Raw genomic sequence first — 23,999 nt, forward strand, 5'->3', positions numbered from 1 at the left:
TTACAGGGTTGGTGGAGGATCTTAAAGATGCCCTGGGTGGTGGTGTCCCAAACCCAAAGCCAACTCACTGCCCAGCCCTGCCCCATCCTCACAGTTCCTGCTGGAGCTCCTTGTTGCAGCCACTGCGACAATTCAGCTCGTGGTGGGTCTTCCTCTTTCCCCCTCACACGCCACTTACCATGCACGATGTCCTCTTCCAGGGACTGGTCTCTCCTGATAATATGTCCAAAGCAAATGATGCATCCAAGTCTCACTAGCCTTGCCTCTAGGCCGGCGATTCTCAACCTGTGGGTCTCGACCCCTTTGGGGGTCTAATAACCCTTTCACAGGGGTCACCCGATTCATCACAGTAGCAAAATGACAGCGATGAAGTAGCAACGAAAATAATTTTATAGGTGGGGGTCACCACCACATGAAAGAGTCGTCGAGTGGCATTCTGCCTGTACTTCTAAGACTGGGTGGTTTGTTCCTTTGGCAGCCCGTGGTACATGCAATACTGTTTGCCAGCACCATCATTCGAAGGCATTTGGTTCTTTCGGGGTCTATTTTAGTCAACGTCCAACTTCCACTTGCCTTTGTGGTTATTGAAAAGACCACGGCTTGGGTCGGGCCCACCGCGAGTCCTCACAGTAACAACATGGACTGCCAGAGGAGCAAACAAATCTGTCTTGGAGGAAATTCTGCCAGACTGTTCCCTAGAAGTGAGGATGGCCAGACTTCATCTCGCTTGCTTTGGACATGTCATCAGGAGAGGGGAGTCCCTGGAAAAGGGCCACCGTTGAGAAAATGGAGGGCCCGTGGCTGCAGCCAAGGACTCAGACAGAGGGTAGCACAGCACCAGGCAGAGGCCGTTGTTGTCTTGTTGCTCTCAGGCTGCTGTCGGTGGGAACTGACTCGGTGCACGCAGCACAACCATAACTCAGCTCACTGCCATCGGGTCCACGCTGACTCATAGCAGCCCCCCCCCCGTGGGTTGCCGAGACAACTGGTGACGGGAGTAGAAAGCCCAGCCTTTCTCCCGCGGAGCTGCTGGTTTCGAACTGCCGACCTCGCGGACCACACGCCAGGCTCCCAGAACCACGATGAGATTGAGTTAAGCGGTAAGCCGGTGGGAAAGCAAGCCGTCGAGGTTCCGAAAGGTAAACGCTAGAGGGCAGTCTACCTCAGCGGGCGAAAGCGATGGAGGGAGGCTTTTCGAGCCTCGGCGCTTGCCGTCGCCGCCGAGTGTGCGTGGCGCGCGCGTGCGCGTGCGCACTGAGACCCAGAAGGCACGCTCTGGGCGGCCGTGTCGCGCGGCCCCGGCCCGTTCTCGAAAGCGGACGCGGCAGTCTCTGCCGGTGTAGCTGCCGCCATGAGTCGCAACTACAACGATGAGCTGCAGTTCTTGGACAAAATCGACAAGAACTGCTGGAGGATCAAGAAGGGCTTCGTGCCGAACATGCAGGTGAGACGGGACCGGGCACCTGGGAGCGCGACTTCCGGGCCCCGGGGCGCCTCCTTCCCCGACTCCGCCTGGCCTCCTCCCGCTTCCTGCCTCCCGCCTCCGGTAGCCCGCGGGCTGCCACGGCCCCCGACCCGACCCTTGGCGGCCCCGGGCCAGCTCGCCGGGCGCCCGCCGGAGCGGCTCGGACCTAAGCGGGGAGCCCATCGGGAGGTGGCCGGAGCGGCCGCGTCCGTGTGGAATGATGGGCGCCCGGAGGCGGCTCCTCAGTCCGCTCTCCCTCAGGAGGTGCTCCGGGGGCTCAACACCCTGCTCCTGGTGGCGCAGCCAGTCCGGCGTGCTGCTGCCGGCGCGGGACCGGGCCCTCTGAGGCCGGCGGTTCTTCAGGGCTGTTGTCCGACTCAGGTTTTTAACGAACCCGCTCCAAGGTTGGTTTTCCAGTGAAAGCGTTTTGTTCCTCCCGGCAGCTCAGGAGGGCTGGTTAAATCTGTCCACCTGTATAGACGCCGTTGAGTTGTGGCGTTGGGAAAGAAACTTGAAAGTACCAAACCAACACTAAACCCACTGCGGTGGAGTTGATGCCGCGCTCATCGAGACCCCTGTAGGACAGGGTGGGTTTTGGAGACGGCAACTCGTTAAAGGAGGCGAGAGCCCTGCCTTTTCTCACAGAGCCGCTGATGATAACCAAACGCTCCACCTGATGGTTAGAAGCTCCACGTGTGACTCACCACGCCGCCAGGGCTCCTTACCGAAAGCACCACGGACCGCCAAAAGAACAGATCTGCCTTGGAGAAAGAGACGGCCAGAACGCTCCTTCAGGGGCAAGGGTGCAGAGACTCCGTCGCAGGCCTTTGCACCTGTGGTCAGGCAGGAGAGGCCAGCCCCTGGGGAAGGACATCATGCGTGGTGAAGTGGAGGAGCAGCGAAAAGGAGGATTCACACGGTGGCTGCAAAGATAGGTGTGAACCTGACAACCTTGAGGGTGGCACAGGGCCAGGCAGCGTTTCTTTCCGTTGTCCGAAGGGTCGCCGATGGAACCAACCCAACAGCCCCTACCAGCAGCAGCACTGCTCTAGGGTCACCCTGAGTTGGGAGAGGACCCCGTGGCAGTGGGTTCTGTTCTTTATGAGAACGTGAGGCGGGCAGTGAAATGACTCCTCGTTCTTTCTAAAACATAATTTTCATTCCTTCACTAAGACGCATTCTACACTGTTTCCCTTTGTTCCCGAAAAACACTCCCCGCCTTGGCATATTTGTGTTCACTTCTGCTTCAGTATTGCCCCCGTCTTTAAAGAACCAGCTCACACGGCACCTGCAAAACCTGCCCTGGCTCCTAGACCTGGGACTACCTCCTCAGAGTCTCAGATCAGAGAACTCTGCCCTATCGATCGAGTCTGCAAGGCTGTGAATCTTTATGGAAAAAGACGGCCACACACCTTTCTTCTTTTTTAAAAATCACTTTATTGGGGGCTCGTACAGCTCTTAGCACCAGTCAGCGTGTCAAGCACATTTGAACATTGGTTGCCATCAAAACATTTGCTTTCTACTTGAGCCCTTGGTATCAGCTCCTCATTTTTCCCCTCCCTCCCTCATGAAACCTTGATAATTTTATAAAATTATTATTGTTTTTTCATATCTTAACACCTACTTTTCTGTTGTCTGACCCCCTGGGAGGGGGTTATATGTAGAGATCGGTTCCCCCTTTCTCTCTCCACCTTTCCCTTACCGATACTCTAATTATTGGTCCTGAGGGGTTTATCTGCCCTGATTCCCAGTGTTTCCAGCTATTATCTGTGCCCATGCACATGCTCTGGTCTAGCCAGATTTGTAAGACAAAATTGGGGTCATGCTAGTAGGGTGGGGGGAGTAGGGGAAGTACTTGAGTCAAGGCCTAATGTCCATCTGCTACCTTAAAACTTAACATATATAGTTTCATGTAAATAGATATATTTCCATATCTTTATATATAAATATATGTACATAATGCCCTTTGCCTCCTAGTTTTTTATTTCCATTTACTCTCCTCTTGACCCACTATCATGTTCGGCAGTCATTGGGGTCTCAGTAATTCCTCTCAGTTTCATTGTCCTTAATCAAGCCCTACCAGGCATCCTCACCATCAATTTTAGATCACTTGTTTCCTTGTCCTTGGGGCTTTTAACACCCACTTTCTTTCCCTAGCCTCCCCCTCTCCCATGTCCCCCAGAACCGGTTCCTTTTTTCCCCCTCTGGATTGTTTATCCCGCCTATCTTAGTTAGGTAGACATGCAGAGGCAATAATAAGCACAAAAATAAGACAGCGAAAAATGCCAATGTCCAAAAAAGCCTGTAAATAGTTCCAGGTCTGTTTGTTGACCTTTAGGAGTGTTTTCCGGTTGAGTCTGGTGAAGTACCATGCCCTGGCCTCAAAGTCTATTTCTGGTATTACCCGGGGACTTCATTACTTTGCTCCCCTTGCTGCTCTGTTGCACGTTCTAATTATTTCGCCCGTTGTGGTGGGGTCAGATGGGGCACCATTCCCGCACTGTGCCTCCATTCACCCCTTCTGTGGAACACATAGTAGATTTGACCCACTAGCCTTTCCTTTAGCTGCTGAGTACTGCCAACTACCACTGTGCCACCCGGGCACCTTGACCCACAATAAAACCCAAAGAACTAAACCCACTGCCACCAACTGGATTCTGATACATAGTGGCCTTAAATCTAGGGTGTCTGAGGCTGTGATTGCCTCAGCTTTCTCTTTTGGGAGCAGCTGGTGCATTTGAACCTCTAGCCATGCGATTAACAGTCCAATGCTTGCCCAGAAGTGCCACCAGAGCGCCTTTGCTGAATCAGTCAAGTCGTTAGTAAATGCTTAGAAGAATTGGTGTATTTGAATTATGCTGGAGAAGAATTTTGAAAGTACCATGAGCTGTTAAAAGGAAAAACTGCTCTGTGTTGGAAGAAGTAAGGCCAGAGTGCTCCTTAGAGGCAATAATGGCAAGACTTAACCTACTTTGGACATGTTGTCAGGAGAGACCAGTCCCTGGAGAAGGACATCCTGCTTGGTCAAGAGGAAGGCCCTCAAGAAGAGGGATTGACACAAGGAGTGGCTGCATCAGTGCGCTCTGAGCTCTGGCACGGGAGCAATGGTGAGGCTGGCCCAGAATGGTGCAGGGTTTTCTTCTATTGTACCTGGGCTCTCAATAGGCCAGAGCCAGCTCGACGGCACCTAACAGCAACCAACGCTTGGTGAATCCATGTGACCCTAAGACCGCTTCCATCCATGGGTACTATTACTCATGCAGTACTGATGACGAGTAAGAGTTACAAGAAATAAATGTGCTTGTCTAAATGATCGTGTGTGAGATCTTAGTTCTCTGTTACTTCACGTGTGCTCTGCTGAAAAGACCTTGATGGTTGCGAGTGTAACCTAATCACACCTCATACTGCCTTTTTGTGCCTCCTCCAAGCTTCTGTACCATCTTGACTGAGGTAGGTGAGAGTATGTGTTCGATTTTTTTAAAGGTCATTGCTTCCGTGAGTGGAGATCAGTTAGGCAAAGGCAGCTATTCAGACCCACCACCCACTATTCTGCTGCGTGAGAGAGGAGGCACCTGCTTCTCCGGGGAAGGTGCGGGTTGCTGTGAGTGAACCCACCCAGAGGAAATGAGTATGGACATCGGTTTGTAAATCAGCGTAAGACAATAAAACGTGACCCATTGGTTTAAACACAAGAAATATACTAAGGCCCGGTGACTTCATTTCTGTGTTTTCAAAACCCATTGCTGGTGTGGAAGCGTGAGAACACTGAGCAGTCTTCTTCGCGAGAGCAGTCCTCGTCTGCATCGCAAAGAAGAGGCTTTATCTGAGCGTAAAACAACTTGAAGTGGCAGAGTACACTTGAAAGGACTACACACATTTTGGTGCCTCCGATGTCATACTTGTTTTTGGTTATATTTGACCTACTGATTCCATCAACGGCGCAATATATTCCCCTATCAGCTCTAGTTTGTGAGATAGAGAACATAGGTCATTTACCACCTGCTCCGCTTGCCCATACAAAAATCAGGCCATGTTAATGTAGTGTTAGCTCGGCTGATATAGAAGACGTTCATTCACACTGGCCTTGTTTAAAGTAGTTTGGGTGGTACTTAATATTAAAGTCAAGTTATACTTCAAGTGGTGTCCTTTGGTCCAATGGTATATTTGAATAGTGAAAAGTACTCGGAAGAAATTGAATAGCAGGCTGTTCCCATTATTGTAAAAAGTGGCCAGAAATAAGAGCTCCCGTCCTGAAAGGAGCTTGGCGGCAGAGCGGGTTATGTGTGTGACTGCTCACCACCGCCCAGTGGTGGGAACCTTGGGGCCACTCCACAAGAGAAAGGTGCAGCTTCAGGCCCCGTAGAGGTTGCAGCCACAGACGCCCTCAGGAGAGTTTCCACTCTGCCCTTTAGTCTCCGAGCCGTAGTCGATGGGTGGTGAGTTAAGAGATCAAATGGTTCTGTCAGAATTCAAACTCCATTACTAAAAGTAAGTGTTCTGGTCTTGTTATAAGAGGGCCCCAACTGTGTTCTGAAATGTGGACTGCATAATTTGAAGACGAAAAATTGAAATATTCAAAAGATTTATGACTGTTGCTATGAATTCTTACATTTTTGACACGCTATAAATTGCCCTCCTGCCTTCCATGTATGTGCTTTTAAATTTTTCTTTTTTGTTTCCACTCTTCTCAAGCTGTGTTCTGGCTCGGCAGTATCCAACTTGTCGTCTCTGTGTATCTCACAGCCTCCTGTACCAAAAAGAAAACCCGCTGCTGTCTAATCTATGCTAACTCATAGTGACCCTGTACGACAGATGAGAACTGCCCCTTCAGTCTTGGCTGCAGACTGGTGGGATAGACGCACTGGCCCTTTTGATTGGCAACTCAGTGCATAACCAGCTGGCCCCTCTGAGCCCGTAGACAGCTTTCCTTGGAAGTCCCTTAATCCTTTATCAAATATTTCCCACCTTACTGGTTTTGATCCTCTAATTCGTGAGTCTGAATTCTCATTTAAAACTACAATGATCAGTAAATTAGTGTAAGTTAGTAGGTGAAAATCTAGTCGAGCGCCCCATCTAAGAAACTCGAGCTGCTGTGGTCTCTCCAGCGTAGTGTTGAGTCAGCGCTCCAGACGACCCTGGAGCAGGCCTGCAAGCCAGCTCCAGGAGAAAGCTGCTGTTGTCGGAGCGGGAGCGTTGTGGCGTTGTTTACAGGAAGTGGTTGGCACCGTTGGCCATTAGAACGAGCAGAGCAAAGGAAAAGTACCGCATGCAGTGCGTGTGCTCTGTCCAGTGCCTCTGTTGTATCACCTGCATCTGCTTTTCTTCCGTCTGTTACCAGGTGGAAGGCGTTTTCTACGTGAATGATTCTTTGGAGAAATTAATGTTTGAGGAGTTACGGAATTCCTGCCGAGGTGGAGGTAGGTACTTTAGAGGTTCACGTGTGGTACAAGTGCCAGCTTCACTGGGGGCTGATAGTGTCGTGGTACAATTGTCAGTTTTCCACTTTGTCAAGGAGTAATCAATCACAACTTAGAGTGAGACACGAAAGCTGTTCCTAATGTGGCCTCTTGGCCTGTGAAGGGATTTTGGAGCTGAGTGGCTTGTTTCTCAGCCAACCCTCAGCAGTAGTGGCAGGAGCTGCTGTCTATTGAGACCTTTCTATATTGCTGAGCACCCCGCTAAACACTTCTACCTGCAAAGCCTCCTGCTGACTGCCATCTTGCTGTGCAAGTTACACATACGTTGTGTGCTGGGGGTTTTGTTTTGTTTTGCAAGCCCTGTGCACACCCCCTACATTAACTACCTATGCTCATCACTCTGAAAAAGACGATGCCCCCAATAGGAAGATACTGTTTTGCAGATACAGAAGCCAAGACTCAGGCGAAATAATTGAATTTTCCCAAACATATAACTTTGTGGTGTCAAAACCAGAATTCTGACCCAGGAGAGAGTGGCCGACCTCAGTGTTTTCAGCCAGTTCCAGTTACTGTCGCTGTTGGTTGCCATCAAGTGAGTCTGACTCCTGCAGAGCAGACGTGCACTCCTTGGCCTTTCAGAGCTGTGAGCCTCGGAGCAGATTGCCACGCCTGTCTTCTGAGGCTCCTCTGCTGGTCTCGAACCCACCACCCTTTGAGCAGCAGTTGAGCACTTGACCATTTGTGCCACCCAGTGACTTCCCCTCCGTTCACCAGCCTCCCTGCACTGGCTCATCTCATCCTCCTAACGGCAGCAGGGAGTGTTGAGAAAGGTGCGTGTGCCCGGTGCTCCAGCACCTAGGGCTTTGCATGTGGTGTGCTCTCGAGTCGTTTCCAACTCATATTGACCCTGTGGGACAGAGTGGAGGTGCCCGTGGTCTCCACGGCTGTCGTCTTTACAAAAGCAGACCCCACATTCTCCTGCAGCCTGGCTGGTGAGTTCAGATCATAAGCTGAGTGCTTCACCACTGTGCCACCAGGGTGGTTTCTAATGTGGGGACAGAGACCATCCAGCTGTAACCCTCTTTTAGGTCAACACAAATACTGGGAAAGCAAGTTCCCCTCTCCCTGGCTCTGAGTGACCCAGCTACGGAGTGACAGGGCTGAGACTGGAACCCAGATCCCCTGAGCCGGCTGGCGTCTTTCCTCCCTACCACCTTGCCCTGGCTCACCTGCGGCCAAACCACGATGCTCACAGCTATCTGCATTTGCACTGCTGAATGCTGTTCCCTCCTGGCGACTCACAGTGTGGTGTCAGACTGCACATCCCCCCAGTAAAACCTGCCCGCTTGCCTCGTGGTGTATGCAGGGCTTGGCGGCTGGCTGCCTTCACCACCTTTCCTGTGCACCTGATTCCACCTTTAGGACGCTCCTCTCCCATGTCCTCCAAACCTTTTTGACTTTGTTGGCGTAGCAGCACGTAACACGCTCTCAGGATGTGTGCAGATTACCCCCAGTGCTGAAAATCAGATGTGTCTCTTATGTATTGTCTTCTTATCTCCAGGGGTTGGTGGCTTCCTGCCAGCCATGAAACAGATCGGCAACGTGGCGGCCCTGCCCGGGATTGTTCACGTGAGTCAGCGTCCAGAGCGAGCTTTGCTCAGTGCTGTTTCCTCGTCCTGAGCGTTTGTGGACTAGCCGATTGGTTGCTTAGACGGTGACTTTTGACCTCAACACAACCACACGCTTCAGGGTATAGGTCGCAATCAGGGTTCCAGTGCCTTCTGGTTTTCCTTGCAGCAAGCTTTCAAGTGCTTTTTGTGCTTCTCTGCCCCTTGGCCACTGTCCCTGGATCTATCTCATGGTGCCTGCAGTCAGCAGTGTCAGGGCCTGGCTGGGGAAGGAGGAGGGCAGCACAGGGAGTCTCCAGGCTGGTTGGAAAAGGAGAAAGGGGGCCCGAGTACAGGGTCATCGCTCACCTTCGACCACTAGAGGTCACTGTTGGAAATGAAGCAATCTGGTCTTTTGTTTTGTTTTGTTTTAGGTCTTTAGACTAGTTACTTTGCTGTTCACTTGTGGGGAAAATTAAACAGACCAGGCTTGGCAGGTTAGGAATCACACATGTCCAGCTGTGTCCATATCTTTCCATGTTTGACTTGCATGCTTCCTGGGTCAAAATCCATTTTCAGGCTCCAGTTGTCGAACGTGCACAGTTGGTATCATAAAATCAGAGAGAGTATCTTTGTCTGTGATTGGGTAAACGCAGACCCACTGCCCTGGAGTGCCAACTCATCGCAGCCCTGTAGGACAGGCTAGCACTGCCCCTGCGCGTGTCTGGGACTAACTCTTAACAAGAGTAGGAAGCTTCAGCTCCCTCCATGGAGCAGCTCGTGGTTTCGATTAGCGGACCAAACACAGAGCCACTATGCCCCGGGGGCTCCTGCATAAACTCAAGTACCGAGATGCATCACCTGTTTCTCACTTAAGAACCCGATGTGATCACCATTCATCGGTGTCTTCAGCGCATCTCTAAAGTGTAATCAGACAGACAGCTAGTTTTTGGTCTGTTATGGTGAGGTTTTTCTGTTTGTGGCGCTGTACATAATGTTAATGGTCAGACTACAGGAAAGACTTCCCCATGAACCAGTTGGCATTGCACAGTGCTGGTGTCCGTGAACATCACCATGGGGTTGAGCAGTGCCAGGCTGCGCACGCTGTTTCATCTCCTGTTCTCTTTCAGCGTTCCATCGGTCTTCCAGACGTCCACTCCGGTTACGGGTTTGCTATTGGGAACATGGCAGCCTTTGACATGGACAACCCTGAGGCGGTGGTTTCGCCAGGTACGTTGGCTGTGCACGTGGCTTCTCTGTGCGTCGTGTGTGAGAGAGCACACAGCTTCCCACTCTGCATCCATCATGGTCTGTCCGTGATTGCCCTTCACTTACTGAGGGCATGAGCCATGATCTCTCGGGCGGAAGTAGCACAGGAAGCAGCTGTTCACAGAATGTCTGCTGGGGTCCCACTAGGTGCCTGGCACCCTGCAAACTTAGGGCTCCAAATCACACTGAGACCCTTCTCTGGCACATCCTGGACCTTGTGGCTCCATTGCCTTGGGGCCCGTGGGTTACCTCACGGCATTCATGTGAGGACTGGTTCCATTCAGACTTGGGACAGAGACCTTTAGACTTTGAATCCTGTACACCGTTTTTGCTGGGGTGGGGGGTGCGAGGGGCTCCCTGGAACATTGCACCCCAGGATTGAGACCTTTGTTTTCCAGAAGTTTGAATTGAAAATGAAAGTTGAAACAATGTTGTGAGTTCTGTTCTGCCTCTGCTAGTCATGAGTCATTGCAGCCCGCTCCTTGGCTGAGGCTCACTAAAGAGCCGTCTTGAAGGCACTGCAGAGCAAGCGCCCAGCTTACTTTCCCTCCTCACCCACTGCCCTCGAGTCAGTCACGGCTCCGCAGCCCTAGGGCAGAGTAGAGCTGCTCCTCGGGGTTCAAGACTGCATCTGTATAGAAGTCGGACAACCTCCGCATTCCCTTGCTGAGTGGCTGGTGGGTTTGCACTGCCTACCTTAGGGTGAGCAGCCCGAGGCTTAGTCTGTGAGCCACCATAGCTCCCGAGCCCAGCATCTGGTCCAGTTTGTTCTTGTAGTAACGACCTTGACACACTGACCTCAAGTATATACCTGTGGTCCTGTGTACACTTGTGTTACTGTGTAATAGAGGTACTGGTTTAAAAAAAAAAAGGTGCTGGTGGTTGCCATTAAGTCCATTGTTTTTTCATAGTGACCTCGTGCGACAGTGAGACCTGCCACACAGGGATTTCTGGGCTGCCATGTTTACAGGAGCTGACCGCTAAGTCTGTCTTCCCCAGAGCCTCTGGTTAGGCTCAAACTGCCAACCGTTAAGCAGCCAAGTGCTTAAACTCCTTTAATTAAAAACTGCCAAACTCTAAAAACTATGGGTTCTCTCCCCCTTTTAAAAGCACTCATTGGGCCTTTTGCCAGTGACCCACTGAGCCGTCAAAAAGGGCAGATTAAAAAACACCACTTATGGGTGAAGTGGCAGCAACTTGTGTTGTTCAGCTTCAATCGGTGGTGTGACAAGTTAAAAAAAAAAACAACCATGGGTTCGCATTGACGCTGTCAGAGCCTCAGTGGTGCTGTTGGCCAGCCCTGACCTGCTGACCACAAAGTCTGCAGTTCAAACCCACTAGCCTCCCCTCAGAGACAATGATGAGCCTGTCTGCTCCTATAAAAATCTACAGCCTCAGAAACTCCCCCTATACAGAGTCGCTGTGAATGAGTATCTACTCGATGATCGAGGGTTTGGTTTGGGGTTTTGGTTGCCTGGGTGGCAATCGATAGCCTTACCCGCATAAATTGGAAAGATGCAAGCTGAAATGACAGACAATGACGTAGGCATTCGACTAAAACTTACATGATGGATATTTGCGAGCAAACAGTACTGAAGGGAAAGATGCAATCGAGGGTGTCAGCAAACCCAGAGGTGGTGTTTGGAAAGACACGGAGAACGTGCCATTCTTGCCCAGAGTACTCCAGAGAAGGGCCCGTGCTGCTCACCTTTCTCTGAGCTCACCACCGTCCCCCTGGCTATTCAACCGCCATTAGTGTGTGTCTTACTCTGGAGCGTTCTGGCGCCATCAGACCCGCCCCAGCTGGGCCCCTGTAAACCTGGTGACTTGACTCAGAGGGCTGGCTGTCTTGAGGAAACCCGCGCCCTTCTCCCTGTGCCGTAGGTGGTGTCGGGTTCGATATCAACTGTGGTGTCCGCCTGCTGAGAACCAACCTGGATGAGAGTGACGTGCAGCCTGTGAAGGAGCAGCTGGCCCAGGCCATGTTTGACCACATCCCCGTCGGCGTGGGCTCCAAAGGGGTCATCCCGATGAACGCCAAGTAAGGGCATGGGGGGTCGTGGCTGAATGGACCTCCAGGAGGACACTCGGAGGCGGTGGGGTCTTCGTCACCCTCCAGGAAGTGGAAGCAAATTGTTGCATGAGCAGCCATTGTGGGATGACGGCCACTGGCATTGCACTTCCTTGACAGGCTCCAACCCCTCCGTTACTCGAGCGTCACAACGAGACAGATTGTACCAGGTCCCGTGTTTCCGTGCACATGAGAAGGTTGTGCTCATGCGGTCCTGTCTTAACGTGTGCAGTAGCATTAAACCAGTGGGAAATACTGTGAGAGCGGCCACAGGGACGTAGGCGTGAAGCGAGCACACGCACTCCTGGGGAAATGGCACCAGTAGGACTGGCTCACCTTCCCTTTGTAGAGTGCTCTCTGCAAAGCACGCGGAGCGAGTCTGTGTGTGCACTCTGCCCTGTTTCATACAGCCCCAGCCCTAACATGCCTGCGTTACAGGGAATTCCTTCAAACCAAAGAGCCCTGGACTTCAGGCGCCGTAAACTCGGCTGCCTCTGTGTCCATCAGCCGGGTATTTATCCAGAACCTTCCTTTGGGGACGACAGAGGGTGCTCCTTAGCTTGCCGAGTGCCATGAGTGTTCCCCTGCTTTCTAATGTCGAGAATCAAACCTGAGACCACAGGGTGCCGCTCGTCCCTCCCGGGGCCCTGCACAGCTGTGCTGCCCCAGAGTCCCTGAGTGTGGGCTAGTAAGTGTCCAAGTGCTTTCCACCCTGCCCTCCCCGGCGGCCCGCCTGTGTCCCAGTGGAGCGGAGCTGCAGAGGGTTCCCAGTGGCCGGTTGTCAGCAAGAGGCTGTCAGGCCTTTCTTTCCAGGTGTTGCTACCACAGTGCATGCCCCGCACTCCTCCCTTACCCCCCCTGCACAATAGAAGTAGCCTGGGTGCTCTCGGAAAGCGCTTGTTCTCGGTTTTCTGGAGATGCTGACCAGCACGAGGGGTGCATGAAGAGACACTGCTAGGGTCTCAGACCCTTGAGCCAGACTTTGATATTCAGGCCCAGGGGGTTCCCAGGAGTCTGAATCGACCTGGCTGCAGTGCGTTTGCGCTGGGCCGCCATCTGGGGCAGAGCTTGGAGCACACCAGTCTGCCTTGGCAGTAGTTCAGAGGGGCCTGGGCTGTGCTGAAGAGTGAGGCTTGTCCTTTCCAGGGGTTCGGGGTGTGTGTGTATGTGTATGTGTGTATGCTTACAGCTTCCCCGTGCCGGCACCCTTGGGTCAGGGTGGGGCCACCAGACACCCTGGTGTGTCAGCGGAACTTCAGTGGCATTCCTGGCAGCTCCCAATATCTGAGGTGATTCTACATTTCCTTTGGCTGGTTGCTAACCCCTCACAGGACTCGGCGCAGAGGCTACAGTAATGTAAAAAATGCTTCGAAGCGTGCGAGAGTGTGTAAATGTCAGGTAGAGTTCTAGTCCCGTCTGGCACAGCATTTACCGTTTCAGGTGACAGTAATTTATGCTTTTAGCTCCTCTCCACAAGATCCTGAAAGGCCTGGCTTGTTTGTGCACCGGCTTCCCTCGGCGAACAGCGAGAGCATAGCCGCTCACTCAGCCCGCATAGTTTGTGCTCACCTTTGCCCTAAGTCTTGACCTTCCTGTGCTGTGGGGTGACTGACCCTCTTCCCAACCTCAGAGACTTGGAGGAGGCCTTGGAGATGGGCGTGGACTGGTCCTTGAGAGAAGGCTACGCCTGGGCCGAAGACAAGGAGCACTGTGAGGAGTATGGGAGGATGCTGCAGGCCGACCCCAACAAGGTCTCCGCGAGGGCCAAGAAGAGAGGTCTTCCTCAGGTGACTCCAGGGGCTGTGAGATGGGCTGGGGGTGGCACCTGACCGCCTGTGACTTCGCTGGGGGCGGGGGGCCTCAGCCCAAGGCCGGCCTGTGAGGTGGACGTCAGGCAGGCGGCCACCCTCGGATCTTCCCGGCCAGTTCTCCCAAGACTGCCTGCTGCATGCAGAAGTTCCTTGTTCTTCGTGGCCGCCCAGCGCTCACAGACAGTGCTCAGCAGTCCTCGGGTTTATGGTAATTCAGGGAGAGAGACCAGGCTTTGGACTCCATAAAGAGTTAGTCTCCAGAGCCCGTGGGGCAGTTCTGCCCTGTCATTTAGAGGCCCAAGGAGTTGGGATCAACCCGATGGCTGTGAGTTTGGGTTTTGGGGGTGGGGGAAGGCAGAGTTCGGTATTAGGTGACAGTTCATAGGTGACAGTTCAGGACCAGCAAGGCTTAGGCTACAGGTCTTCAGATCAGAGTGCCTCTTACCATGTGCACAGGCCTACAGGCCTCTCAGCCACCGACCTGTGCCTCAGCCCTGCTTGCACAGTGTCACAGTCCTCTTAGTGTTGCCAATAAGTGTTCCAAAGGCGCTCCCGGGAATGTAAGGCTTCTACCCAAAGCCACTCAGCTCTAGGCTGTGAGGCAACAAGCCTGGCTCCTCAGGGACGTGCCGGGAGGCACCTCACTCCACAAGGCAGCCTTACGGCCTCTGGGCCAGGAGGCCACTGCACATCCCCGCCCTGGTGCCACCGCCGCTCTGTCGTCACAGTGCTCTGTCTCTGCACGGGAGTCCACTTCTAGTGTGTCTCTCTCGTGGCAGTGAGGGCCCCTTCCTGCTTCTGCAGTCTTCAAGAAGGCTAAACTGAACCCACCCTTACGTCAGAGCACCATGTAGCCTGTTTGCACAAGCCCACTTGTCATTTGGGGGAAATAATAGACCAGCCAGAGAGCCACATGAGGTCATTCACTGCACTCCCAGGAGGGACATGTGAGTTTAAAACTTGGTGTTTGTTGAGGGAGCAAATGCTGTTTTCTTCCCAGTGTCGGACAGAACCCAGGGGGCTGGGGCCATCAGGGAAAGGGCCACTAAGTGCAGGGCATGAGGCAGCTTTCAACGGGTGGGACTCTGTTGGTCTCAGGGGTGTTTAACCCATAGTAAGCGCGCAGGGATGGGTTTCTGGGCATGAATAAGTGTGTTTGCGTGTGAGAGAGTGTGTGTGTTTGTTTCCATTCTTCTGAAAAAATGTCAGGTCCTTAGAAGAGTTTGTAGAATTATAAGAGTTTGAAGTGGACAGGGAGAAAAATAGGATATGATAAAAGGTTACAACTTATGGAAAAATTGCATATGTGCACACTGGGACAATATATAAATTTGGCCCCAAGCGTCTTGCCTCCAGGTTGTCAGGAAACCTTGTTCTGGGTGGTGTCCGTGAGAGCAGAAAGCACCAGGTGTTTGATGTGGCAGCTAATTGTCCACACTCCTGGGATCCTGGCCGGCTCTGCCGCCAGTGTCTGCACTGGAATAATCAGCTGGCTGTAGGGTTTTGGTGTGGTCGGCTTGGTTTCACGACTGTTTGCTTTTAAAAGGAACTTCCCCTCCACTTGGCATAGAAGCCGGTGTATCCGTGGTGTTGTTACATTTGCAGTTGGGGACGCTGGGGGCAGGCAACCATTACGCAGAAATCCAGGTCGTGGATGAGATCTTCAATGAGTATGCTGCCAAGAAAATGGGCATTGACCACAAGGGGCAGGTGTGTGTGATGATCCACAGCGGAAGCCGGGGCCTGGGCCACCAGGTCGCCACAGGTACGTGCTGCACCTATGATGTCACACAGCGGTGTTGGCGGGGCGGTGAAGCGAGGGCGTCTGTGTCACGCCTGAGTCTAGGACAGGACCAGTGCTTGTTGATGGTCCTGGGTGCTGGGGCCTCAACGATGCAGGACACTGCGTTGCGGAGTTTGTGCCGTGGCCGTTCCTTCAGCAAGGACCCATGGGTGCCTGCTCAGAGGACACTGCTGCGTGGGCCTCATCCACAGGGCCTCCTGAGGCACCCTTCCTGCAGAGGAGAGGGACCGTGCCCAGGGAGCGCACCTCTAAGGACAGACTGAGGGATGGCTTCACTGGCCCAGTGGTAGAGCTGAGCTGTGCCCTGCGGACAGTCACACCAAGGCCCCACCCCCAATAAAACAAGGGACCCAAAGCGGGAGCCCAGGAAATCGTGGGTAGGTCACTTTAGAATAAGGTGACCAGATTTTAACATTGGTAAAGCGGGACACCATTGATAAAACTCATATCCTGGCGAAATAGCTACAGGGCAGCCCAAAACCGTATAGCCTAGCTTGTTGTGCATGCTTTCCAGAAATCGGAACTTTTTAAAATGCCGTGGGACCAATTGTTAAAAATCAGGACGTCTGGTCACCTTACTTTAGTTGGCAGCCCCAGGGCGGATGGGAGGACTGGGCGTATCTGAGCACAGTTCCTCTACAGTGAAGGGACTGCACCGCCCTCATCTCGTCCTGCGTGTGCGTTCCAGCCTGGGAGGCTCCCTTTCACGGCCCACCTCCCTGAGAACCGCAGCTGCAGCAAACAGGAAGCCTGGCCCTGGTTCCCTGCCTGTCTCCAGAAGACCTTGAAAACTGATAGGAACAAGCCTGTGGCTCCCCCTTCTGGTCCCCACGAGAACTGCGGTAACAGGCGGTGCACCCTCCTGTACACAGGAGTCCTACAGGGGCTGACGGTGACCACTGTTAATCCCCAACCCTGATGGGCAAACAGGTGCACTTAGCAATGCTTTAAGGGGAACGTTGTCTGCTTCTCGTCTGGGCTGTAGAGCAGATTCACCTGCGGCTTACCTTTCTGTCGTGGGTCTGAGTTAAGAACACACCCCCACCCCTCCTTGTTGCAGATGCCCTGGTGGCGATGGAGAAAGCCATGAAGAGAGACAAGATTATCGTCAACGACCGTCAGCTGGCCTGTGCCCGGATCTCATCTGTGGAGGGCCAGGACTACCTGAAGGGCATGGCGGCGGCTGGGAACTACGCCTGGGTCAACCGCTCCTCCATGACCTTCCTGACTCGCCAGGTGCTGTGACGGGGCTGTAACGTTAAAGCCTGTGCACTCTGCTCCCAGCATCCTGGGCAGGCATCCAAGCTTTGACTGCCACCATCCATTCAATCAGGCTAATCGGGTGGCGTGTGAGGGAAGGAAAGAAGTCAGGACTTGGGCTACTTGCTGAGATTCCCACAGCCCTGGGATAGTCCCGGGCAGGCTTTCCACCCAAGCCAGACTCTGCAAGGCCCAGGGTGGGGTAGACCAGGGTCCGCAGGCTGCCATTCATAAGCCATGCAGAGCTCTTTCAGTCCGTCCATGGGGCTCTGAAGTCAAATGGAAGAACTGTACAGGCGGTGAGGGCTGTCGGCTCAGGTTTAAAGTGTTGTGAGGGGCAGGATTGAGGCTCCGAAAGGCACAGGTGGACCGTTGGCTTTGCACTGGGGAACTGCCCGAACCCCAGTCAGTAAGCTCCGATGTGAAGGCGTGGTCCTGGCTGCCTTTAACTCCCACGGTTTCCGGCAGGCTTTTGCCAAGGTCTTCAACACCACCCCAGACGACTTGGACCTGCACGTCATCTACGATGTGTCCCACAACATCGCCAAGGTGGAGCAGCACGTGGTGGACGGCAAGGAGCGCACGCTGCTGGTGCACAGGAAGGGCTCCACCCGGGCCTTCCCGCCGCACCACCCCCTCATCGCCGTCGATTACCAGGTGACCCTGCGTGTGCCACTCAGGGCACCAGCCGCTCCCTCCATGGGAGAAGGAGGGGGCTTGCCACTCCCATAAGAAGTTACCCACAGGGACAGTTCTCTGCTGTCCTGAAGGGTCGCTGTGAGGCAGCATCGACTCGCAGTGGCCGTGAGTTTTTAGTGACTTGAGATGTAGTTTCCTCAGTTACAGATGAAGATGATCCCTTTTTTGTTTTAATTATTTTATTGGGGCTGGTACAACTCTTATACATCAATTTTGTAAAGCACAATTGTACATTCGTTACCCTCATCATTCTCCAAACATTTGCTCTCCACTTAAGCCCTTGGCATCAGCTCCTCATTTTCCCCCCTCCCTCCCCACTCCCACTCCCCTATCAACCCTTGATAATTTATAAATTATTATTATTTTGTCATATTTTACACACTGTCTGACATCTCTCTTCACCCACTTTTCTGTTGTCCGTCCCCCAAGGAGGAGGTTATATATAGAACTTTGTAATCGGTTCCCCCTTTCCACCCCACCCACCCGGTATCGCCACTCTCACCACTGGTCCTGAAGGGATCATCCGCCCTGGATTCCCTGTGTTTCCAATTCCTATCTGTTCCAGTGTACACCTCTGGTCTAGGTGGATTTGTAAGGTAGAATTGGGATCATGATAGTGGGGGGTGGGGAGTAGGAAGCATTTAGGAACTAGAGGAAAGTTGTATGCTTCATCGTTGCTAACTGCACCGTGACTGACTCATCTCCTCCCCGCGACCCTTCCGTAAGGGGATGTCCAGTTGCCTACAGATGGTCTTTGGGTTCCCACTCTGCACTCCCCCTCATTCACAATGATATGATTTTTTGTTCTTTGATACCTGATACCTCATCCCTTGGACACCTCGTGATCACACAGGCTGGTGTGCGTCTTCCATGTGGGCTTTGTTGCTTCTCAGCTAGATGGAAGGTGATCTCTTTGAGGTCTTTGAATTATCGGAAGACGTTCTAGAACATAGGCTCCCAAATTCATTTGGCATATTGCCTCCTCCTCAGGAAAACAATTACTCAGCCCCCCCCCCCCCCTGGTAATTAAACACACGGTAGCCCATCATCAAGCAGGAAGTGCTAGGTAACTGCGTATGCAGCCCCAGCAGGGACAGTGTCACTGCTTTGGGAAACACTGCTCTGGAGTAGCACAAAGGCCAGAGTCCAGTTGAAAGAATTCCTCGGAGGCCAGCCGCAGCAACCCTAGTGACCTGAGGGCAGGTGCCTTCCCAGGCCGGCCTCCTCGTGACTCCACACTGTGGCACCTGAAGTTGGCTCTGCAATCTGGGTCAGTCTGGGCAGCATCTTTTTTACCAGACCACATTCACCGCCCTGCGTCCTCCTTCCCAGGCGCAGATGCCTGAGACTGTTTTCCCAGGACCGTGCCGGGAGGCGCTGGGTGGGAGATCCCAGGTCCTCCCACAGGGCACTAACGCCCTGCTTCTGGGGTCTAACGGGTGTGCCTTACGTGCATCCCCAGCTCACCGGACAGCCCGTGCTCATTGGCGGCACCATGGGAACCTGTAGTTACGTCCTCACCGGCACCGAGCAAGGCATGACGGAAACCTTCGGCACCACCTGCCATGGAGCGGTAAGGGAACCAAGCCCCGGAGACAGGGCCCGGGACAGTGACAAGTGCCGAGGGAGGTTTGCCTTGTCACGTCAGCAGAACGAAATCCAGGAGGGCCAGCTGTCACCGCAGCTGAGCTTACGGTTCCTCTCAGCTGCCCCGATGCAGGGCTCCCTGGCGCAGATCTCAGTGACTCCCTGAGCGGAGCCTTGGGGGGGGGAGGGCATGCTCCTGCCACCAGGTGACCCCAGCCCACCCAAGAGGTGGGCCCTATGTGCGGATGGTCTGTAAAGGGGTGGGAGGTAGGTATTAGATGAAAAGGCAGCCAGGAAAAAACATGGAGACAGGCGGACGGACATGGCTGTGTGCCCAGAAGACTCGAGGCAGCTTTGCGGCCACACGTGCCCTCAGCCTGTGCTTTGCCGCCCACTCCCCGTCGTGTAGCAGCAGAGCGCCTCGCTCGTCCCGGTGCAGGGCCAGAGAAGGGCTGAGGGGCCTTCTCTCAAAGGATAGGCTTTGGGGCCACCTTTTCCCTGATCTTCCCCTCCCCTCTGCTTCCCCAGCCCCGGGGGTCCTTAGCGCCTGCCCCTTGGTTGGCCTTATGCCACCCCCACTTGGTGACATCTGGCACTGCCCGAGCTTTTGCTTTCTAACCACCACTCGGGTTCATTTTGATTGTCGCCCAAGAACCCAGGAGGCTGGCATCCAGTGGTTATATGCCGCAATCTGCATGCCGCCTCCCCAGCAAGTGCTCATGCCGTCCAGCCAGCAGAGGCTGGAGAACCCTTTTAAGCCCCAAGTTTTTGTGGTGACAGATGCACTCTGCATAATTAACCACTAATTATGTTTACATGCATCATTAACTCAGCAAATGCACGAAACCTCACTGGAAATACAAAGCGCTTTGCATAAGGAAAACTGTGTTTTTGAAGGAGGATATCAGAGACACCTGTTAAAGTTAATAAAGTAGAAGGAAGTTGTTTTCTGTTAACTCTTTGTGGGTGAAAAAGCCAAAGGACCCCTGCAGTGGCCGGTCCGGCACAGCGGGTTAGCCCTGGTTCACAGGAAGCTCACCCTTGTCGTCCTAGGGCCGTGCATTGTCTCGAGCGAAATCCAGGCGGAACTTGGATTTCCAGGATGTCCTGGACAAGCTGGCAGATATGGGGATTGCGATCCGTGTCGCCTCTCCCAAGCTGGTTATGGAAGAGGTGAGTAAGATCTGTTAAGCATGCAGCGGAAAGCCGCAGGCCTGGTTCATGCTAGTGCACCGAGGCGGCCATGGAGGATGCCATCAGCGGAAATCATTTGTTGACAGTGTACCATTGCCCTCTCTCTCTTTTAGGCCTTAGCTGTCGTTTTTACGTTCCTGTACAGTCTTTTCGTAGCAAAACTTCAACGGTAGTTTGAGTGAACTCATTGTAACCTTTCTTTGGCAAAACTTTACTGTTTAAAGTTGAAAGCAGTCTTCGGAAAGGTGGAAGAAATGTTTGGGGAAATAGGGTTTTGTTTGGTTCACAAGGGAGTAAAGAGTGTATTTAAATAGCCTGTGTAGACATGCACCAGGATTGAAATTAGAAGCAGCATGGCTCCAGACTGGAAAGTGTAAGGGGCAGCCTTCCAGAAGCTCAGTGCCCTAGCAAAGTTGGTGGGTGCCAGCCAAGCGCTGCCACTCAGCGTGATCCTCCAGGGCCGAGTGGGGCTGGCCCATTAGGCTTCCAAGGGTATCATCTGCAAGGGCAGGCCTCTCTGACGTTTGCGCTACCCCAGAGGCCCTGGGGTGGAGCACAGCCCTCTCCTGTCCAGCAGCGGGAGGCTGAGCCACGGGGGCAGCCGCGTTCCTCCGACATGACACTCCCTGCCGTGTCCAGGGCGTTATTATCCGAGATTACAAATGCTCTGGAGTTCTTTCTTTGGTTGATCGTTAATGCGGGCTTCGTCTGTTTTGTTTCCCATGAACTGTCGGAAGCCCCCTTGGCAGGTCTGAGCATGAGCAGAAGCTTAGTTCAGTTGGCTCAGACCAAAGGAGTGGGTTCTCCAGGCAAGGGGCAGGGCAGTGGTGGAGGAGCCAGATTGTTGAGGGCGGCACAAAGGGATGGTGGGTCGTGCTGGGCTCCAGGGGTGACTGGAGACTGGCTGCGTGGGGGAGTGAGCTAGAAAACTAGCCTGTGGTCAGCACCCTGGGACGTGAGGAGGGTGGGGAGAGGTTGTGGTCCTTGGTCAGCGCTGAGGTGAGACCCTAAGAGCGAATGAATGGGGTGCAGAAACCAGGGTCCTGTCAGGACCCTCTCCCTGGGTATTGACCTCAGAGCAGAGAGAGTAGCAGTGAGCCAGAGAGGAGACTCTTGGGTGAGGCACTGTCTAGAACAAAAGTCCAAGAAGAGGTGAGATTCAGACCTGGGAGTTCTGAGAGAAACCACTGGGAAGAGCAAGTACCTGTCTCCCACCTTGGGGCCCAGGGGCATGGCCCAGTTTAGGGCAGAGAAGAGGGGGGCGGAGGGGCAGCGCGTGTAATGGCCTCATGGTGAGAGCTGTGGATGGAGGGGCTATTCAGAGAAGGGAGGGTGGAAGAGAGTGTGCAGTCCAGAGGCCACAGTGGTCACGTTTCAGAACTGGGAGGAAATGGTGTAGTACCAGGCCCTACGGGGATGGGGGGTGGGCATGTTAAAGATGTGTCTGATGGGAAGAATCATGTTGGAAAGACCGGATGGATAAGGAAGGGGTGGGGGTCTTGCTGGGAACTCACATGAAATGTGTGCATGCACACATAGTTACAGTTACGTGTTTGGATTAAATAGCTGTTTACAAAATATGTTCCATGTAGTTGGGGCAGCTGCAGAAATTCATAAAGGGTCAGTATTGAAATTGCCTTTTGTTGTGCACCACCCAGAGAAAATCGCCACTAACGTAGAATGGTTATAATGATCATTTGTGTGCCTTAAGAAATACAGAAATAACAAAAGTGAGTGGCACCTTGCCAGCATTAAGCTTAATCATTATCTTAATCATTGCTCAGTGATAGAATAATCAATAATCTCAGTATTTTGAGTTTGTTTCTTGGAGAGCACTTGAAGTTTAATCCTTCCAAAGTTTCCAATTTTAAGTAGACTTAAAACGTTCACTTTTACCCTGCAGGCTCCCGAATCGTACAAGAACGTAACGGATGTGGTGAACACCTGCCATGATGCTGGGATCAGCAAGAAGGCCATCAAACTGAGGCCCATTGCTGTCATCAAAGGCTAGAGCTGGACCAGATCCCCCAGGCACGTCTCGTCCTCAGCAGCCCGGACGTGGACGTGGACGGAAAGGCTCTCAGACATCGGCCCAGAGACTTGATTGGTTCCCAATGGGCAGCTGTAACTGCTCATTTCAGAAGGACTGACGGAGGGGCTGCACTGCCCCATTGACAGAGGGACAAGTATGTTTCCTCGCTGATCGTCCATAGGGTTTTTGTTTTTGTTTTAAATCTCTTTAGGGATTAGGAGTGGGTCAAGAAATTGCCTTTACCCAGTCGTACAAGTTTTTCTGTCAGGATTAATTTCCTTCTTCCAAGCTCTGTTTACATCCCAAAAGGTGTCGAGAAGGACATCCCATTAAAGATCATGTTGGAATACGCCCTTCCTTCCTCGGTCTGTCCAGTCATCCACCTGCCCGCCCCACCTCCACGCCGAGCGGCACTCTTATGGACCGCGTGCACTTGTACAGAAGGTCACCGGGACCGGAGAGGAGTGGACAATTGGACAGACTGAGAGGAGGGAAGGTATGAGAGGGTACTGTAGAGGTGTGGGAATCGGAGCCCAAGAGGGTCAGTAATTTTTCCTAGGCTGGGTGCCATTCTCTTTCCGAGTACACGGCAGAGTGTTGGCTTGCCTGCACAGTGGCACCGCTGCCCTCTAGTTCGTGAGAGCGGCCTGCACTACCTCACAGTGGGGTGATGGCTGCTCTGGATCGGGTGACGAAGGAGTCTGTGCCACTGAGCAGGTGTCATGTCTGCATGGTGACACCTCAGGGCCGTCGAGGAACCATGGCTCCCGATTACAGGTGAAGGCTCTGATGAGTCTGGACAACCAGTACACTAGAAAACTCTAATAAAGTCACCGTATTATTTCCATTCCACGCTTACTGTTTTATAGCTTAAGAAAACAAGTATTTGTACTTATTCCCTCTGGGCAATGTTGCTCTTCCCTTGTGGTGTTCTCCCAGGTTATCCGGAAGAAACTCGGCCAAAAAGTATTCTCTCCCAAAGCTTAGCTCAATTTAGCAATCAGCAATGGCCATATCATTCCCCCCTCTGAGCCCCCGATATCTCCAGTGCTTCCTGACAGTTGGGAAGTCAGTCATGCATGAGTTCGTTAGGGATTCTAGTGTCAGCCTACTGGTCCGCCACTACACAGATGCCATCGGGTGCAGGAGACCCGTGATGAGGAAACAAGCTCTGGCAGGGCTGGGCTTTCTGGAGCCGAGGCGGCATGGGAGTGTGTCGGCTCCCCAGCTGGGCCTTGACCTAAGGATACCGAGTGTGAATCTAACTCACAGCAAGGGCCCTCCTGAGGCCCATGCAGGACATCATCTGAAATCCTCCTCTTCAATATGTAAAATTGAGTTTTAGTAGATGCTTTGAAAATTAATTCTCCAGGGGACCCGAAAGCAGGGAGCAAGTGAGGAGACAAAAATATGCAACAGAATGGTTTGTGCCAAGGAGCTTTCTGCTTTGATACACGGGTCTTGCGTGGAGGTGCTCCCGTGAGCTTGGTCCTGCACCCGGCCGAGGAAGGAGCAGCGGAACGTTGCAAGCTCAGGAAACGCTCTAAAGATGCCACGTTCCCATTTGGTGGGGAAAGCCGCTTAAAAAATGTGATGTTCAAGTGAAGCTGAGGGTCGTGGTGGTTCCTACCACCCCACGGGAACACCGTGTCTGGGACCTCCATGCAGCCAAGGCGCACCCTGCAGAGGGCAGTGGTGTGGAATGTGGAACCAGGCTTAACTGACTATCTTGGACCCTCTGACGTTGCTACTTCCTCACTGTCATTTTGCTACTGTGATGAAT

At 53.0% G+C, this 23,999-nt stretch overlaps 1 protein-coding gene and 1 non-coding gene across 2 annotated transcripts; both read left to right on the top strand.

The window, feature by feature from the left end:
- Positions 1-1,262: 1,262 nt before the first annotated feature.
- Positions 1,263-23,063, top strand: RTCB (RNA 2',3'-cyclic phosphate and 5'-OH ligase). The gene is made up of 12 exons (XM_075551023.1): positions 1,263-1,444; positions 6,804-6,882; positions 8,444-8,511; positions 9,620-9,719; positions 11,643-11,799; positions 13,460-13,616; positions 15,246-15,405; positions 16,505-16,680; positions 17,173-17,361; positions 18,866-18,976; positions 20,044-20,163; positions 22,088-23,063. The coding sequence occupies exons 1-12, from the start codon at positions 1,352-1,354 to the stop codon at positions 22,193-22,195; spliced, it is 1,518 nt and encodes a 505-aa protein (XP_075407138.1). The 5' UTR covers positions 1,263-1,351; the 3' UTR covers positions 22,196-23,063.
- Positions 10,856-10,991, top strand: LOC142452213 (small nucleolar RNA SNORA21). Its single transcript, XR_012785242.1, has one exon. It is a non-coding gene; the product is annotated as a small nucleolar RNA SNORA21 (small nucleolar RNA).
- Positions 23,064-23,999: the final 936 nt, after the last annotated feature.

Source organism: Tenrec ecaudatus, chromosome 6, assembly GCF_050624435.1.
Source record: "Tenrec ecaudatus isolate mTenEca1 chromosome 6, mTenEca1.hap1, whole genome shotgun sequence".
NCBI classification, from domain to species: domain Eukaryota; kingdom Metazoa; phylum Chordata; class Mammalia; order Afrosoricida; family Tenrecidae; genus Tenrec; species Tenrec ecaudatus.